We start from the raw sequence: 20,317 nt of genomic DNA, 5'->3' as shown, positions 1-20,317 counted from the left end.
GAGATTGGCATTGGGACGCAACAATGGTGTCTGGCTCTTTTTCTCTTGAGCTACTCTCTCGTTTCGCCAGACAGCATTGTTGCGTCCCAATGCCAATCTCCATAAAAATGAAAAATTCGGGGCTGATTGTGGGAGTTCCAGGGCCACGAGCGGAATAAAATTTATATTTTCGTAATCAGTGGAGAGTCAGCTTTCGATTGATACCTGTTTTACCAAATTTAATGCTCGGCAAGCCAGTCAAAAATGACGGTCAAATTGCCTGTAGCCAAATGGAAATTGTGACCTGATACAATTTCACTGAGGCGTGAGATTTGCTTGTGTCGACACCATATAGGACGCTATGGTGAAGGTTAAGAATCGCTGGTATGGTGTGATACGAGCTAACCTTGGTATGCATACAGTTTCCATTATAATGCTCATAAGAATGAACTGAACGTGATTTTGTTGTATTTCTTATGCGAATGCTAATAATCTAATTTGGAAAAATATGTTGCCATAATTCTAATTCTAATCTAATTTGAAAAATTAATAGTGTAGCTAATCTAATATAGAAAATCTGAAATTTTTTAGTTTTCCAGCTCTGTTCGAAATGTGTCGGAAGAAATAGAAAATCTATGTACAGCAAATGATTTTTCACACGGAGAGCTCAATGAACGAAACTCATGCAGATCATCCCCTTGATCCGTAATTTTTTCCGGATTGAAATAAGTCGATAATTTCCCTGCGCCTTGAGGTACGGACAGTTGAGGGTGTGCCCAATGGAAAGATAGTTATCCTTACGTGGCGTTGTTGCGGTAGTCATATGGCGAGTTTGTGACCTCATCAACCTTCGCTGCAGTCTCATGGGAATGTTGTTCCGAAAATTTGAACCCTTCGCTACCCTTCGACAACCCCGATCCTCGCATGTACTGAACTGATAGTCTCCGGCTACGTCAAAAGTTCGTTGACAGTTTCGCTTCTTTTACGTAATGCAACCGCTCTTGGGTTTCATTGCGCGGAAATTATTATTAAGGTCATTGAATAATTTGATCCAACATTTTAGCTGACTCCAATTATGCATTCATTAGTTTAGCATTCCGTTGAATTACCCAATAAAAGAAAGCAAGATTTCGGAGCTAGCAGCCAAGTCAAGATGATTGGCGGGCTCTTCCTCTACAATCATAAAGGAGAGGTTCTGATATCGAGGATATATCGAGATGACATCGGGTATGGGTATTTTTTTCTACGAAGATTGGCCTATACTGAAGATCCGTACTATTTAAAAAATATTTTATTACCTGTTAGGTTCTAACAAGGCTGTAGCCTATGCATTATGTGACCTAGCTATATCATTGAACCTACAGCTATAACACTCTTAACCTTCATGTGGATCGTACATTGCTCTCACTCAATGATATACACAAAACTGATTTCATATTATCATTCCATGCCTGTGTGGAATTGGTGTCATGTGCTCATAACTTTTCTAATTTTATTTTTATTTTTTATTAAATTACTTAAACTTGGAGAATCATCGCTGCTTACCTGATATATTAGGCAAAACGTACCAAGATTGCAATAGGGCTTCCATGTAATGGTAGGCCTACCGTACATTCTGAAAATATATAAGGCAATATAATAGGAAAGCTATAACGAATTTGTAGGGAAAATGTATCTAAGAAGGCAAAAAAATATGAATGATATCGGAGATGTGCTTTTCAGTGAATCAGATCTTCCTAACGATCAAAAATTAGTACAAAATCGTCAAAATGTAAGAATTTATGTTTCAAGTTACCGTATCTCTTTGCTTCATAGCTCTCTGCACTAAGATCAATATCATACAAGTCTGAAAAGGCTGTATACTTTGCAGGAGGAATGCTTGCGATGCTTTTCGGGTCAATGTGATCCATGCGCGTCAACAGGTTCGGTCCCCAGTGACCAATATCGCTCGAACAAGCTTCTTTCATACTAAAAGAGGCAACATCTGGCTGTGCGCAGTGAGTATATATGATGGATCAGTTTCATGTAATATTAATAACTTTCTCAACTGAATATCTGCAGATTGCTGTAAATTGTCAATGACATTGTAGCGTCAAATATTTGGTAGGCTTGTAAACCTAGAGTTTTATTTAGAAATAAAATGTGACTCTTCACATTGATGATTTAATCAATGATTGTTCTTCCGTGGAAACTCAATGAAAGTGTGATGGTTTAGTGTCTCCTGTATTGCGTTCTATTTCATTCAAAACAATCTGAATCAAGTACCGGTAGGTTTATATGTCTACTCGTTACGGATATTGCTCTCCGTGTTGCACGGCCATTAACTTACTCTATATTTTTCCAGGTCACGAAACAAAATGTCAACGCCGCAATGGTTTTCGAATTTCTACTGAAAATGGTCGACGTTATGCAGAGCTACTTCGGAAAAATCAATGAGGAAAATATTAAAAATAATTTCGTCCTGATCTATGAATTGTTGGACGGTAATTCCTAACTTGTCTTCATTTATTGTACTATTTGCAAGTATGTAACTGAAAATTGAGTTGGATGTACCAGCATCAAATATGCCATGTATTATATTATCCCTATTGGCCAGGGACGGGCAATATACGGCCCGCGACATGATTTTGTGAGTTCACGGTCTTGCATGAGAACATGGCTCGTAGTCTTTTTTGAGACACAAATTACAGTGATTGTTAGTTATTCTTTAGTTCTTTGTGTTCGTCATGCAGCCAGGGTTGAATAAACCTGTACACAACTTTGATCGATCACAGATGTCTCATTGACTTGAACAGCTATTGAAGTACATTATGTTGATAAATTCATTGAAGAATACTGTTTCGGTCTCTATGCCTTAAACTTACAGTTTACATTAACTACGATTAATCCTTGTATAGGTGGATAGATACGAGTGTAATGTAGGCCTACTATATATTCAGGAGTCCCGCCCGCCAAGTACTTCATTTTCTAATATCCGGCCCGCTCCTGGTATAGGCCTACTGATATTCTATAATATACCCATGGTGTTCCGATGTTAGTTAACTTGAATTGATGAATTGGTAGTTCTTGGAAAGAAGAGCCTACCTCTCCCGAATTCATTCTATGGAATAGCAATAACTACCTACACAAGCTCTGATATTCATGTGAAACTCTTCTATTTTAGAGGTGCTGGATTTCGGTTATCCACAGAAGACCGATACAGGCATTTTAAAAACCTTCATAACTCAACAAGGCATTAAAACGCAGGTACAGCGTAGGCCCACTTATTTGGATAAGAATAATGTAGGATGTGGAGTTTTATTGTATGTTGTAGTATGGAGTACACAACTGCATTATACATATAGGCTAAACTGGAGCGCTTCACACTTGGTGCCACCCCATTTCTAAACTATTGGGATGACCGGAGACACGGGTTATGTATATAATTTGCTGAGAATGCTGCCCATAAGGTATAGCACACTCCATGCGGAATGCTATGGGAGGATAAATCCAATGTTCTCTCTAATTTTGGACAACATTGCGTAACGACTAATAAAATGTCATCACTTCGGTTTTTTTGTGCGCAGCTTAGATTTTCTGTGCGCAGAGACCGTGTCAGCGCTGCGCAATTGCGCACGAGCGCTGGGTGCAGCCTAGAGGAAACATTGGATAAATCTATCCTAAAGTGTGGTTGTTTACTGAAATGCTGCATGAATCTTATAGTCTTATAGAATCTTACATGAATATCTGTCTGTTTCTAGTAAGCATCTTTTGTATCAATCATTTTCTGACTTGAATATTTTGAAAAAAAGATTAGGCTAATTTTGTTTGTTTGTATGAAGCAGAGGAAGATACAAGCATAAAAGCATATCGAGACGTCATTTAAACCCTTTCTTCATCCATATCTATTGTGCAGAGCAAAGAAGAGACCACTCAAATCACTTCTCAAGTCACGGGACAGATTGGGTGGCGACGGGAAGGCATCAAATATCGAAGAAACGAGCTCTTCCTGGATGTACTCGAAAGCGTGAATCTTCTTATGTCGCCGCAAGGTAAAATTGTGTTCAGCGGTTATCCCTACAGGATGGCGCTTTTGTTACTGTAGTGTTGTTGCTTGTCAGTACAGCCTCTGCAATTCACAGTTTGCAGGCAACACAATCTTTATAGTTGTTTGAATAGAATACAATTTTTAAGAATATTTTCCTTTAATTATTCACGTCATGCTGTATGTAAAATATCTCTTACAAATTCTGATACAATTGTCCAGAATATTTCTGTCAATAATTATTTACATAATGCTTAATGACGGTATGTATCTGTGTGGTAAATTTATCAATCACTCGTGTTTTAAGTATTTGTCTCCACGGAGTTAGCGCGTCCAACGGCTATCCTTGACAGGATATACGTCGGTAGTTTCAAGTGGTTTGGACATGAGCTATTTCGTATTCAAGAATTAGTCAACAGCGCTGTACGGTGTTTTAAGCACAGCGCTATTAGAATGCCGAGCTTGAAACCGAACTTTTTGTGGGAAGTTTCATCTTCTGTTTGTAGATGATAGGCTATATAGTAGGCCTATCATGTAGATATCTGCGTTGTCTGCGAGGGATATAGTGTGCGCCTTCCAATTTACTGTATTGATTTTAGTCGGGCTTGTTGAAAGGTTCATAAGTGGTCGTGCATCGTAGTCTCAAATTGAGTACCTCCTGTATCTTTCCAAGAACCTTCCAAGTTTACAGTCCTTTTCGTACTCCTTAAAATGGTGTCTGCAGATGGACGGTCGAGTGTGATTTTAATGCCACGAGATCACTATTCAATTTGTGAAATCAAAGCTACGTAATAGCCTATGTTTACAAGGCATTTATGCACACCACCTTTTTGGCGCTGTTTCCTAGTGCCAGGCTTCGACGTGGTACAGTCGTATGGTTTCCTGTGTGGATTGTTGGACAAGCCGGTTTCGGAAATACATACGATGATCAGGTGCCGCGATATTGCTGCGTCCCTAGTAAAGCCCTGCGCTATTTGCGATTTTCACCTCATGCTACCCTTGCTTATAATTTAACGATCGAAATTGCGCACCGTAATCTTATTTCCACTCGCTTACATAGGGCATGTAATAAAATGCTGAGATTGTGCGTGAACAGAAACACTCCATCGTAACTGATTCCTGGACCTGCACCTAACAGCAATGGAATCTTGGATCTACATAATCAGATGTTTCAGAATTCCGGAAATGATACAGATACATGTTTTCTAGCTGACAAACCATCGCCATTACACGGCCATTTGACATTTATTGCCATTATACGGCCATTTGCATCTCGATATTTTGCCGTCCTGTATTTTTCTAGTAGTATAGGTGGTAACGCAAGAGCAGTGGTGCCATGTTACTATTTCCAACTAAGAAATTGAATATTTGATATTTTAAAAATTTTGCACATGCTTATCCTGTTTAAGAAGATAGCCATCGATCATGCAGCCGATATTTACCGATACTCTGATATTTTCAAGGCCAAGTTCTGAGCGCGCATGTTGCCGGCCGGGTCATTATGAAGAGCTATCTCAGCGGGATGCCGGAATGCAAGTTCGGGATGAACGACAAGCTGGTCATCGATAAATCTGCTCGTTCTGCTGACGATGGCTCGAGGAGGTAGGAATACACTCGTTTTTAGAACCTGCGCTCAAAATCTTCGAAACTACTATCGTAGGTTATGCATGGTCGCTTTCGAACGAAAACTTGACCGAATCCATGCCAGCATCTAAGCCAGTGGTTCTTAACCTTTTTCATAACGTTACCCCCAAGAAGAACATGACTTAATGCAATTACCCCTTTTCAAAAACTGACAAATATGACGTCATAATGTACACTGAAATCTGCACTGTTACAAATATCAAGTCAATGTGAATACTGATGCTGTTTTCGTGTTAGTGGTCAAATCTGGACAAAGGATAGAATGATAATAGACAACATCTGTCATGTAATTGTCAATCGCAAGCTCATTTCTTTTTGATAGATACGCCATTGCAGAAAATCCTACTTCACAGCAATAAGTTGAAGGGAATTCAGTCAGAAGGTTCAATGCCATTATGACAAAGACTGGTTATTCTTTTATGAAGGCGAAACCAAAATGCTCCGAAATCTTCTCCTCGTTTCTTCGGAGGATTTTTGATGATTTCAGATTTAATTTTACAGATTAGACTAGACGACCACTACACTTTTCAATACTAACAACTATATTGATACGATATTGTTTTGTTACTGCATTATAGGTGTAACGTTAAACTTAGACGCCCCTTGTTCTTTTTCAATTTGTCAGCATGCGCAACAATATTTGATCCGCACTACTGCAAAATATATTGAACTTACCTAACACTATACTAAACTACATTCGGCCCTGTGATTCATAATCACTAATGGTTACTATAATATCACAGCAGGCGTGGTGTGTTAAGTGAAATGAAATATATAGACGCTCGCAAAAACATATGTTAGCTTACATTCATATTTAAGTTTGAAAATACTTCAGGCGGTGATGATGAGTATAAAGATTCTAATTACCCCCCATAAATTGGTAAATTACCCCTTTGGGGGTAATTACCCCCAGGTTAAGAACCACTGATCTAAGCAGTATGATTGAGGTCATGTTGAGCAGTTTTTTTTAAACCATTACTAACCTGACAAACACTTGACACCAATCTACAAGCCTTCGGCGACCCCCAGATTTTCACTGGCTTAGAGCTTTACGTTCAGTATATCATAGGTTATTGCTCCTTTCATACGATTGCACGAACATTTTTAGGACGGCTGGCCATAATACAAGGTAAAAATTGTGTGTATAACGACAGAATCCTCACTTTGTCAAACACAGTGCAGAGTTTGTCTTCGTCACCACGTGTTTTGCAAATCGTACCTGATTATATGGGTGTGTTCTTTGGGTTATCTTTCTGCTTGCATCACAATTTCAGTAGATTATTGGCATCACATTTGTTTGCGCGCCGTGTAGGTTTCGTACACAGGTGCATACTTCGTAGAAAGTATTTTGTGACCAATATCAATGTATTGTACAGCTTAGTTGCTCTGTTATGTATGTAACAGGCAGACTATGTTTGTTGCACATCAGCAGACCATGTTGTTGCTTGTCCATGCGCCGTGTGATAAGAATAATACTATGTGTGCTACATCAGATTGAAACTATACGCAGGATGCTGTCGTTGCTGTCGACAGCGATCTATTGCCCGGGTTTCGCACAGCTGAAACTCGGAAGATTGGCAGCATTTGCAACTAACTGTAGCTCATTTTTATATAGCGATTCCAGTAGCTATTCCCTGTGTAAGATCTTGCATTGTCTCCCAATTATAATTGAGTTGGCAAGATCTAGCCAAGCTTTTTATCTTAACTCTATCACTTGTGTGTGTTTGCTGGGGTACTGCTGGGGTATTAAAGGGGCACTGCACTCTAAAAATGATGTGGTCTCAAACTGAAGGACAAAACGAAAAAATAGTTTTGGCCGCAGCCATTTTCTTCAGAACGCCACCGTAATGGAGCTGCAATTTATTGAAATTTCCACGAGTGTTTCACGCTCCAGCAGTCACTCAGAGATTGAACGTTATATCGTTGTCAGCCGATGTTGTGAAGGAAATATATCGTACACGCCAAGGTGGTTTAGATACCGCGTTCAACGGAAGATGTTCAGTCAGGAGATTTATGTCAAAATCCGGCCTTGAGTATTCTATTTCTTTAGGACAGAAATAAATCATGTCCTATTCTTATGTATAAAACATTGTTTATGTATAAAACATTGTTAGACATGATCTATTTCTGTCCTAAAGAAATAGAATACTCAAGGCCGGATTTTAACATAAATCTCCTGACTGGACAATGGACATCATCCGTTGAACGCGGTATCTAATCCACCTTGGCGTTTGATGCCAAGCTACTGCCAACAGATTTCGAGACTCGGGCAATGGCAATATGATATTGAAACTATATTTTTCGTGGATAAGGCGTCGCTCTTTCTCTTTGAGTGAAGGTGTGTATTTTCATTTCTTGCAAAAATTGACCCTCACTACGGTACTCGAATCATTACAATAGATACTTTCACTGTTGGGCTCAGCCCTAGTGTTTACATATATGCTTGCCACTGATCTCTTGAAAGGCCGTTTTGAAATTTTGAACGAAAAACAGGTGTCGTGGACATGTGGTGAACTCTATTTCATCTCGTAACCGTCTGTGCCATGTTTTACAAGGGTCCTACCTCATTTACGAATCTCTCTGTGCACTTCAGCGGCAAGCCTTCGATAGCTATCGACGACTGCACGTTCCACCAGTGCGTGAAATTGAGCAAGTTTGAATCGGAACGGAGCATCAGTTTCATACCTGCTGACGGGGAATTCGAATTGATGAGGTGCGTGTTTTCTACCGAAGTCGGTTTTGTTATTCTTTGATGTATAACAACGTCTCAAATAGCAAAATACCGCCGTTCTGCCTTGCATCATGCCTGAATCAATAATGTTATCTTTTCAAAGTTTTGTAATAATGGAATGACAAAACCAGCTGTCACCATTATGCTGATTTGGTGCTTGGCGCACACTTTGGTAAGAGGCCAGATATATATATGACGCCACTGTGGAACCGCTAGCTGCACATAGCTTACTCGGAGTTACGAGACTCACAATTCCATTAAGAATTGGTAACAGCGTTGGATTGACTTTTCATAAATTTGACATCACTGATGCCTGGAGAAAAATATTAATGTGCGAAGTTAACGCATGCATCAAACGTGTAGTATAACATTTTTTGCGATTTCATGGTCATTATCGATAATATATAAAAAAAACACCGTGTGAGCCGAGTTGACCTTATAAAATATTGATGTGCAAAGTTCTAATATGCATCAAACATGACATTTTTGCAATTTCAATGTCATTATGGATAATATATAGGGCAAGTTCTTGCAACTTTTGCAACCTTTTTTTTACAGCTTCCGGCAGCTTCCTAAATACTCGTAAGATATGTAGAATGCTGTTATAAGCTGTTGGAAGGAATCTTATAGTGCAACTTTTTGCAACTTTTGTCCATATTTTACATGCAACTTTTTCGATTTTTCATGAAATTATTTTCGATTTTGGTGAAATACACGGCCAAATTCGACTGAAACTCCGTAAATCAGCACCGAAGTAACGCTTTTACGGGTATTTCGGGAGCTGAGTCGGAAAATTGACTTTTTTTAGTCAACCAAGCAAAATGAGGTCAAAATGAAACTTTCCACGGATTTAACTGCAACAAAAACTTGCCCTAATAATATATATAAAGATACCGTGTTAGCCTAGCTGAACTTGTTGTAACCGTTGATTTTAGGTATCGTACGACCAAAGATATCAGCTTACCCTTCCGTGTCATTCCTCTGGTTCGCGATATCGGCAGAAGCAAGATGGAAGTGAAGGTAACAAGAATGCTTGGTATTTGCTGGGCTTTTTGTGTGCTAGCAAGGCCAGCATTGTCATAATAGATCATTCCCATATTTTAAATGTAGGCAGTAAGTTATCGACTGAGTAGGTATGTAATCCGTGTCTGTATGGATCCTACAGAATAGGCCAGAAAAAAATGGTGAATATCAATATTTACGTTGCGCTTGCAGTGACGCATCGACAATGTCGCGTATGACAGAATAAATATACCTTTTGTTTGTATAATGCATAATCTCTCGGCTATCATGGTCCGGCTGGAACATTCCCTAATATGATTTAACATACATGTTGCGTAGGGTTACCATACGTCCTCCTTCTGTCCTTTTTGGCAATTTGTCCTCTTTTTTTAGCCTTGAATGACCACAAATGTTGGCCGAACTGATTAAAGATGGTTACTTCTGGAGTAGAGTCTCGAAAATTACCTCTTAGTCAATTCAGCTAATATAAGGTAAAAGCGGGATTTTCGGGGTCAAGTTGAAGATATGAACTTTTTTCCGGTCAATCCGTTGAAATTGGTGGTATAAATCTAAAAATCGCCTGTTTTCTCGTCCGCTTTAGTAACTTTTGCAGCCTGTGAAAAGTGTCATCCTTTCCGGGTCTCAAAATTTGGTAACCGTAGTGTCACCTAACACCTGTACGAAACGGCAACGTAATTGCTAATCTAATAGATGACGACCTGAGCCCTCGGATTTAATAAAGTTGATCTTATTTGAAAGCTACAGTCGCGTTGATTCCGAAAATATGCATTAAATTTTCAAGGCAAAGGAACCACCCCGAAATAACCTTGAAAAAGTCTGAAAATCGGCATTGTTCTAAACAATCGCAACAACGCAGCACGATGACCATAACAATGGTCCTTGCGTGGTTGCGATTGTTCAGAACAATGCCGATTTTCAGACTTTGAGGGGTATTTCGAGTTGGTTCCATTGCCCTGATCGGATTTTGATGCATATTATCAGAATGAACGCGACTGTAGCTTTCAAATAAAATCAACTTTATTAAAATTGAGCGCTCCGGTCGTCATGTGTTGGATTAGCGATTACGTTGCCGTTTCATGCTATGAAGCGACAACAAATCTGCGACCGTAGCATCACTCGACCGTGAATCACGTGATGCGCATCTATCTGTAGGTTAGTTATCTACAATGATACCGAAAATATGAGCAATGGAATTTGTGTTGTACCAGAATAGAATTTTAGGATACCGTTAATCCACATTCACGTTACTTATTGAGATTGTGTTTTCATTGATCAGTCGTGAAAATAATGTTTCTTTTCCGTTGATCGCTATTTTTCTGTTCCGTCAGGTCGTGGTGAAGTCCAATTTCAAGCCGACCCTCCTGGCTCAGAAAATCGAAATCCGAATCCCGACTCCGCTGAACACGAGCGGCGTTCAAGTTCTTTGTATGAAAGGAAAGGCCAAATACAAGTCCAGCGACAACGCCATCGTGTGGAAGTAAGCGTTTTTTTTAGCCGAGTTTGTCGCCCGGGATAATCCACACGGCCTCGTCGATATGCTGCGGAAATGTGTTTTCATTCTGATTCGATCTTGACACGATGGGTTTCTTGAAAATTTGAAGTTCTTTGTTGTGGAACTCTTAAAAAACTGGAAAATTTACTGGAAAATTTTCAGGCTTTCCAAAGTATGCTGGAATTACAATTATTGTTGCACTGTGTTTCCAAATTACGCTAGAATTAGAATTACTGAATTCGCAAAAACTTGAAAGTTGAATAAGTTCAGGTCGTATATCGGTTCGTTCTCATAAAGATGATGGGAAGTGGCTGTACACTAGGGCAGTTAAAAAAAAAAAAATTCCTTCAGATTTCACTGGCTACTTGATAAAATTGTTAGGTTGGTTAAATAAACGCTGCACACCAACTTTGAGCTCAACTCCAATCAGTAGAAGCGACATTCGTGGAGTAGAAAACTTTGAATTTATCACTGGAAAATAAAAAAATGAAATTATAAAATTTTTCTGTCGACCCCTTGAAAATTGTTAGGCTGTCAGTAGAGATGATGCACAACAAATTTGGCTCAATTCCAACCAATAGAAGCGAAGTTGTAGTAGATAATTTCCAATTCCACGATTTCATAATGAATAATTGAAGAGTTAGCCACCGTAAATACTGTTATATTCAAATCCAAATTTTTCTACCGCAATAACTTCGCTTCTAGTGGTCGGAATTGAGCCAAATTTGGTGTGCATCATCTCTGCCGACAGCCTGACAATTTTAAGGGGTTGACAGAAAAATTTTGGAATTTTATTCTTAAATTTTTTAATGATAAATTCAAAACTTTCTACTCCCAATAATCTCGCTTCTACCGGTTGTAATTGAGCCCAAAGTTGGTGTGCAGCGTTTTTTTAACCAACCGAACAATTTTATCAAGTAGCCAGTAAAATCTGAAGGGAAAGTTTTTTCAACAGCCCTACTGCACACAGTGAACAGCAAAATTGTATCGTGTCACACTATAGGCTTCAAGTTCTCCTGTGGCATTTTCATGGATGCCAGAAATTAGATTAGAATTAGAATTAGTCTATGATGCAATATGAAACGTTTGTCCGTTTCAGGATGAAGCGCATGGCGGGAATGAAGGAATCTCAGATCAGCGCTGAGATCGAATTGCTCCCGACTTCCGATAAGAAGAAATGGTCCCGGCCGCCGATTTCCATGAATTTCGAAGTGAGTGCGAATTGGCCGGATCGCGTAGCGCATCGTGCGGTTCGAATCGATCGCGTATTTAGCCTGTGTTTCTCCACCATTCCCGTAGACTTGATATCTCGATAACGACATTCCAATTCATGTTTTGAGCGCCCTGAAATCGTTGGTTTGTAATATTCGAGTAGTTTGCTTACTACTAATTTACCTACTCGCACCAGGGTTGTAACCAAGTCACAAGGTTCCGAGTCACAAGTCAATCTCACTTTTATAATTTTGACTCGAGTCAAGTCGAGTCATTTTCAATTCACCACCGAGACAAGTCCGAGTCCGAGTCGTAGCGTTGTGACTCGAGTCCGAGTCCAAGTCATTAACTGTTCAGTTTTTAGTTCAGTCCAGTTCAACCCACTCTTTTCAACAATGCTCAATGATATAATGTCTCGCATTCATAATATAGTAATTTTGCGCAGTCCGAAGAGTTTCTGGCCCTATTTTCCAAGTATCAACACTGATAGGCGAAGTACCAATAATCTGTTGACTTAACTATTCTTCGAAGTTACAATGAAATGTCTGTCTTGGCCGTCCTAGTCTCGAGTCATATGACTTGGTTCCGGTCGTGCACAAGCACAATGACTCGAGAACAAGTCGAGTCAATTCAATAATTGACTCGAGTCTGGTCATTTTTCGCATTTGAAGAATGACTCGAGTCAAGTCGAGTCACCAAAAAATCGTGAGTCGGTTGTCGTGACTCGAGTCATTACAACCCTGACTCGCACTGCTACTGCAGTACTAGGCTGAATATGGTACGTACTTTGATTCAATTTTAAGTCGCTACTTTTACTTGTAATTCAGTTCTCAGACAACGCTAGGCCTAATATCGAGGCTGTAACCAAGTCGCGAGGCTCCGAGTCACAAGTTCTCACTTCTGTGAAACTCTAGGGTGATATCAAAGGCCACTGATATTATAATATGCTCATTTTTCTCACTCTCAACATGTTTATTCAAACAGACATTAAACAAGTTTCTAGGCTTATTTTTCAATTATCGTAACTCATTTACCAGACTTTTTAAGACAAACTAAAATGTGTTGAGTCATACAGAATGACTCGAGTCCAAGTCGAGTCAGTAGACAAATTGACTTGAGTCGAGTCAATTTTTTAATGTCAAGTCAATGAAATATTGTCTCAAGGCGATCAAGCTTACTTTTTACTTGAAAATCACTACTTCTACTTGGACTTAGTAGAAATTTGCGTTACTTGCGTTACTTTCTCAGCTTCAGGCAAAACTAGGCCTTAAATACTTGACTCTTTCACTTACCTGAAAATTGCTACCTCTAATTAGACTTCAGTATAGAAATTTACGTTATTTCTGTGTACCCCGTTTTCCGAAAATCTCTCGTTGTGTAGAGATTTACGACATTACTTTTACTTGATACCGACGATGAATACTTGACCGCCTCTGAGCATAAGATTCCTTTCCGCAGGTCCCGTTCGCCCCCTCGGGCTTGAAGGTGAGGTACCTGAAAGTCTTCGAACACAAGCTCAACTACAACGATCACGACGTGATCAAGTGGGTGCGCTACATCGGACGCAGCGGCCTCTACGAAACCCGATGCTGATCGGGCGAACTCTGAATGCCAAGTCCCGGGCTCTGTCTCGGGAGTGATTGTGCGATATAACTGTTATGGTGGAATGATCATATCGCGGCTCGCGTCACAAGTGAATGTTGAAACTTACTTCGTTCATCTACCATACAGACCGTGATGGATGTTTCAATGCAATAATCAAATATACCTATTAGCGAATGATGGTGTCGTTTTTGTGGGTGCTCCTTGAGGAATTCAGTTTCAGGCAGGGTTTTGAGGGAGAGGATAATAGTCAGGTGCTGGTGTGTTGGGACGAGACGTGGTCACCGTGGACGATGACGAAATACTTTTACTGATTGCGATCGTGGCGACTCCTGTCTTGAAAGTAATCAGTCCGCAATTAGACTGTTTCTATTTGTATTTCTAATCAATCCAAAGTTTTACTTGTCTCATCGCTTGCCTACATATTTCCCTCGTTGCTGTTGCACTATTGCGAATCTTGCTTGCTTCAGCACAGGAGTCCCGAACGCGGTGAGCCGCCCGTGGTCGCAGTATCAAATGTACAAATGAGAGAGACAATAATCCAAGCGGCAAAGGGTTTAATATGAGCAGCAGTTGAACATAGATCAATCGATCCCAAGGAATATACGAATGCAGTTTTCGACCGGGCGTTGGTCGTCTTCGTCCACGCGGAGGCTCAACGGGAATCTAGTTATTCCCTAGTCTCGACGCGGTGGTTAGCGCTTCGGCTCGCAGTGCGGCAACGTAACTGAGCCCAGGGACGCTGGTGAGGGTCCCGATGAGTGAGAGCTACCTGTTCTTGGTAAGGGGCGGAAGCCCTACCCAGTGCTCTGAATGTCCAAGTGAAGAAATCCAACATGGAACACGGATAAACGGCAGGAGAAGCTGGTAGCTCTTGCTTCAAAAAGGTTGGTGACCCTTGCTTCAAAAAGGTTGGTGACCCTGACCCCTGCATTAGTATCTTTGTATTTCTAACAACTAAATCCCAATTCTATATTCTTTGCCTCGGGTTGCTTGCTTGGATTAAGCGGAATACAAGAACGATGCGCAATGTTTGCCTAGTCCAGATTTTGTCCAATTTTGTCGCTTGCTTTTTTCAATACCACCTTCTTTTACTTATCATTCAGTATGCAACTGTGCAGTGTGCATGTGCAATTTAGGGCTGTTCAAAAATAACTTTTTTCTCCCGATTCAAGCCGGTCACCTCTTAAATCGTCAGGTTGCAGTAGAAAACCTTGCTCACCAAATTTCACTCGATTCCAACCAGTAAATGCCTCCGCAGATCCAATTAAAATTTTTAATTTATTATGGAAAATTTAAAAAAAAAAATTCCAAATTTTTCTGCCAACCCCATGAAATTGTTGAGCTGTCTTCAAAGACGTTGCAAAACAAATTTGAGTCAATTCCGACCAGTAGAAGCGGAGTTATGTGAGTTTTTCGTTGATAAATCGCGGATTATCCACCAATCAAGGATAATCCGAGAAATATCATCGAAAAACTCACATAACTCCGCTTCTACTGGTCGGAATTGACTCAAATTTGTTTTGCAACGTCTTTGAAGACAGCTCAACAATTTCATGGGGTTGGCAGAAAAATTTGGAAATTTTTATTTTTTATTTTCCATAATAAATTAAAAATTTTAATTGGATCTGCGGAGGCCTTTACTGGTTGGAATCGAGTGAAATTTGGTGAGCAAGGTTTTCTACTGCAACCTGACGATTTAAGAGGTGACCGACTTGAATCGGGAGAAAAAAGTTATTTTTGAACAGCCCTAATGTGCATGCCTCCTCTTTACATCGCCTAGGCCAGTAGTACCCAAACGATGGGGAATTCAATGGTTTCTGGTGGGGAATGGATGCATTTATTCAAAATTATGTACAGGACAGTCTACATATTCACGGAGACACATGCGCAATCACCGTTACCAGTTAACTGCTCTCGAATGTATGCATCGAAAAAAAATATAGTGTGTTGTTCACAAAACCTCATTGTTAACTCTGGATGGCCAATGATGGCGTCACAAACGCATCCAACACGACTAGTTTGACGTGAAATAAGGCATTCGCGAAATTTTGAGCGTTACTGGTATCGGTTCACAACACGTTTCATGTTGCAGTTATAGGCGATTGTCTTGCGTACTGGTGTGGTTGTGTGTCTTGTGTAGTCAAACCAGCAAATAGCTGCTCTGTGATGACAATAGGTGTTGTGTAGTAGGAAACAGGACCGTAACTGTTGCAGCCCAAACCCCCCAATTGTGGGGTGGGCGAGCTGCGAAGAGGCCCAAAATTATTTCGTGAATTATCATAAATTATAAAGTATTTTTTTGGAAATTTATGCCACTTTTTCAAAAAATTTTCGCGCTGTGTGCGCGGTTTAATATTGCCGAATAGCTTTGATTATTGGGTACCCTTCCCCCACCAAAATACGTAGAATTTATATAAATGGAGACTTCGGCGTCGGCCATTACTGCGCCACAACGCACTAAGACATATGAAGTATAGGCCAAGTAACATGCGACTCCGATAGGTGTGCCAGAACGATCAGCAGCGAGAAGACCTTGCCCGAGAAGGAATGCCCTTGTGGTGACGGAAAACTTCAATATATATACAAATACAATATACATATAAGTTTAATTGTCCATAGGAGGCTAAATGGCTAGCGCCGAATGTTCCTTCCCTGCCGATCTGAACCTCACAAGACAAATGCCATCCCACAGGGAAAAATCGTTTGCCAGTAAAGCAATACCAATTTGAAATCGTGTGTGCCTTTCGGTTTTGGCGATTTCCATATCTTTTGACATAGCAGATATAGGAGGTCGCGAAATAGCATAACGTAACGAAGTCAATATACCAACGGGCCCGCCCGAAGATGTTTAATTCTTATTTAGGGGTCATACCTTTTCCAACACACCTCACTCAGCTCGACCGGTAAATATGATTACGTGAGCAGAGAGGGGGTAAAAAACTGATAGCAAAATATATGCAATTCCCGATTATATTGACCGATTTGCGCGTTTTGTCGAAATTAGGCAACGCACTAAAACTAAACAGTAGATAAGTAGCGGGGAAAAGCGTACAGGCTAACGGGGGCTGAGGTGAAAGCCCCCCACAAGTTGGGTTTTCACCCAGTGTGGCCTAAGACCAAATTTTTTCGGGGGGGGTAGGCTGACGAAGTGATGTTACGCTCCTGAAGGGTAATGAAGGGTCGGAATAAATCTGAAGTGGGGAATGAAGACGAAAAGGTTGGGAACCACTGGCCTAGGCCAAGGTCAGTGTCTGATTTCATAGACTACTCCAAGTCGCTGCGACAGCTTCCTTCCTATCTTTTCATTGTATCGCATTTTTGTGGTGTATGGAACTGATAGTGATGATGATTATGATTCGACGCCTACAAAATCGGGACTCATTGGGATTGGAATGTCGCGTCGAAACATCTAACTTTTACGAGTGCTCGACTGCTCGTGCTCGTGTAGGTTTTACCTGCTTGCACTACTCGATTACTCGTGTTTTCAAGCTACATTCACCCTGCTTGACAAGTTTTCGTCACCACTTAGACTTGGGCATTTCTAAGGTAGAAAGTAATTTTGTGATAGCAAAATGTGTCTTCGAAAATTTCTCTACTTGCAGTGTCATGAATTAAGACCACTACTCGACGGCAACACTAGCCATGTGAATGAAATGATGTTGCAGCGAAGTTACGTATATGATAGACGTTTTGGCCGTAGGGCTGGGCAAAATCGAGTGCCTGAGTGATTCGATTCTGAATCACGTATTACGCTTCGAGTCGAATCGAGTAGCCTATTCAAGTATCACTCATTATGACGTCACAACATAATGTAATATGTCTAAAGTTGAAATATGTACCTTTTATGCCCCCACAAAGAACATAATGCCTGTTATCCAACACATTAAATACACTTTGGTATTTTTTCGGCCATACCCATTTCAATGCACTTCTTGACAATGTTGTGGGGTGATCATGATGACTTCGGAAATATGTTATTTCCAGTAACGTTCATAATTTTGTACAATGTCTCGTATGCTCAGACACGGCCAATCAAGGTTTCACGGCTTCCTCAGTGGAAAATATTATCAAAACTATAACTCTCGTTAGTAAATTAACTTTCAGTTGCGAGGAGCTGATATTTTCACTACTCGAAAAAATCGTCTTTTACTACTCGACTCGACTCGAATCATTTAAATTAATACTCGATTCAGATTCGAGTACTCGAATCATTGTGCCCAGCCCTTTACGTAAACCGATAGAAGATGTAAGATATAATTTAGCCTACCTTCGGAGGCTAATGGCCTCTACACAAGATAAAATGTGTCTATCAATGAAACTCACACTGGTGTGTGTTAGCACCCCGTATGGTTTTACAAGTAGAATAAATCTCGCATTATATATATATATGACCACATGATTACAGTAAGCTCCGCCAGTTTTAATTGCTTTTCCAAACCGGGTTGATAATAATAATATGTAATGATGCAGGATTTGTAAAGATACAGGCCTTGTTTGAAACATGTTTGGTTTAAATATATTTTTTTTTTTCAAATTAGGGTTACCATATTTTGGGAATCTCAAAAGAGGAAAATTTTTCAGCCTTACGATACTGATGGAGTAAAATCCTGAGAAAATGGTAAATTTTTCCGACTTCGTGATCGGTTGACTAAAAAAAATGAAAATAGAAAAGGTCGTTTATCTAGCTCAAGTCCCGACAACCCCATCGGACCGGACCGTTACTTAGCCGCTGATTTCCTATTTCTCAGTCCAATTTCCACGTAAATTTAACCAAAATTCCCCAAAAAGAGGACAAAGTCTCAAAAAGAGGACGTTTAGGCGTCCTACGAGGAGACTTTCAAAAAAGTCAAAAAGGCGGACAAATCCTCCTAAAAGAGGACGTATGGTAATTAGCCCTATTTTTAATGCAACCCTAAATGTAGGTAAGTAAGCTATGGGATGCTAACAAAATAATTATCCTATATAATCCTGTTGCAAAGCGATAAACAATGGTGGCTAAGTCACTTCCGTGCAATTACGACTGTGCTGCCTGAAGTTGATATTGCGGTAGGCGCAGTTAATGGGGCTAATCACACGTATGGCGACTGACGAGCGATTTGCGTATGGCGCACTAATTCGATCATGGTTGCGGATGCGGATGGCTCGTTTAAAAGCAAGTAAATAGATACCACGTCACTTAATATATGAGGGATGAATGACATGAATATTTAACAGTGACCACTCAATTCGACCACGAAAGTGATTTTATTAGTGGTATCTATGCACATTGCACAGTGCACACTGCACAGAGACGATAAAAGCAGACGCATAAAGACGGGGTACATGACGAAGACTATAGCTTTGTCACCCCTTGAGTTAAAGGAGCGATTTATGTGCTTTGAGAAACTATACTGTGTTATATATTATATAGGATTGGCTATCATCACTTTGAGGGAAGCAGGATAATATCTACAGCACAGAAAAGAGCCGGATTCATGGTGTTATTTTGGTAGCCTACGCCTAAACCGGCGGCGCGTTTTTTGGAGGAATCATATTGCTTCGCAATATCCGATCCGGTTGGAAAAAATTGAAATCTCGGCCGAATCAGAACTCTTCCCTTCTCGATTATAAATCACGGCCCGGAAAATCCCCGATATGTGTCCATAGTTCGGACATGAGGGTTTAGTCATAGATAGACCATGACAATTGCCCAATGACCATGGCAGCGATATTTGCAATAATATAGACTATACAGCCCCAATGCCCCATGCCTCGTGAAGGCTGAAAACTCCGATAATTCATAATCCCGATTTGATCCGGTAATTTGAACGCAATATAATTAAGTTTGAGAGCACTTACGAGATGCATAGCATACTTACTGGGTACATTGGCCGCAGTGGCCCTAGTCCATCGGAAAGAACCTGAAATGCGGGTCTCGCACATCCCTATTTTATTGATTAGCCTATACCTACGCAATAGGCCTTCTCAAAGCATTTGAAAGAGCCGCTGTGTTGTATACAGACTTGGACAATGGACAACCATAATAATTAGACTAATTAGAGCGAAATACCCGTATTCTAATTTGTGACATGTTCCTTTGCTCTAATTTTTGTGAAATGTTTAGTCTATACTCTATATCAGGGGCGGGCAACATACGGCCCCCGGGCCGGATCCGGCCCGCGAAGGGATTTTGACCGGCCCGCCGAGAGTTTTTACTCTTGAAAGTGAAATTTAATTCTGAAAGTATTGACAAATTATATGCGTCACAGAATGAATCCAAGTTAGCCAATCTGAGAAAGATGGACATTAAACTACTTGCTCTGCTCGGGTCTACATACATTTTCGACCATGAACCAGTGTTGGGATGACTTGAGTCACCTTTTTCGTATGACTTGACTTGACTCTGCAGTCACCTTGAAAAAATGACTTGGCTTGACTTGACGCTTCAGAAATGTAGATTGACTCGTGACCCGAAGCAAAATTTACGAGTCAATTTCAAGTCACCAAGTAATCGATGTCGACTAAATCGATGTATCTTGTATAAGTGCGGATTGCCAACCAACGAATCAATGATTTCACGTTTTACCGAACCTCCATTGTTATATCACAAATAAATTGATCGCAAAGG

At 40.3% G+C, this 20,317-nt stretch overlaps 1 protein-coding gene across 2 annotated transcripts; it reads left to right on the top strand.

Moving 5' to 3' along the window:
* The first annotated feature begins 817 nt into the window (after positions 1 to 817).
* On the top strand, positions 818 to 13,884 carry LOC145443795 (AP-2 complex subunit mu). 2 transcript variants are annotated; one of them, XM_080321750.1, is made up of 12 exons: positions 818 to 1,206; positions 1,850 to 1,976; positions 2,324 to 2,462; positions 3,143 to 3,225; positions 3,875 to 4,010; positions 5,467 to 5,605; positions 6,756 to 6,776; positions 8,241 to 8,360; positions 9,314 to 9,398; positions 10,730 to 10,878; positions 11,993 to 12,104; positions 13,564 to 13,884. In XM_080321750.1, exons 1-12 carry the CDS (start codon positions 1,133 to 1,135, stop codon positions 13,696 to 13,698), a joined length of 1,320 nt encoding a protein of 439 aa, XP_080177876.1. In that variant the 5' UTR covers positions 818 to 1,132; the 3' UTR covers positions 13,699 to 13,884. The 2 variants fall into 2 exon arrangements, with proteins under 2 accessions (XP_080177876.1, XP_080177877.1); XM_080321751.1 differs by lacking the exon at positions 6,756 to 6,776 and having other exon boundaries at positions 1,004 to 1,206.
* Positions 13,885 to 20,317: the final 6,433 nt, after the last annotated feature.

The sequence above is a fragment of the Botryllus schlosseri genome, chromosome 7 (genome assembly GCF_051294905.1).
Source record: "Botryllus schlosseri isolate E-star chromosome 7, Bs_hap1, whole genome shotgun sequence".
Taxonomy (NCBI): Eukaryota; Metazoa; Chordata; class Ascidiacea; order Stolidobranchia; family Styelidae; genus Botryllus; species Botryllus schlosseri.
This window is presented reverse-complemented; position numbering and strand designations above follow the sequence as displayed.

Coding starts and splice junctions, on each gene's coding strand:
- LOC145443795 (XM_080321750.1), top strand. CDS start 1,133: ATGATTGGCGGGCTCTTCCTCTACAATCATAAAGGAGAGGTTCTGATA. Junction 3,226..3,874: donor AACAAGGCATTAAAACGCAG/GTACAGCGTAGG, acceptor TCTATTGTGCAG/AGCAAAGAAGAGACCACTCA. Junction 10,879..11,992: donor GACAACGCCATCGTGTGGAA/GTAAGCGTTTTT, acceptor TGTCCGTTTCAG/GATGAAGCGCATGGCGGGAA.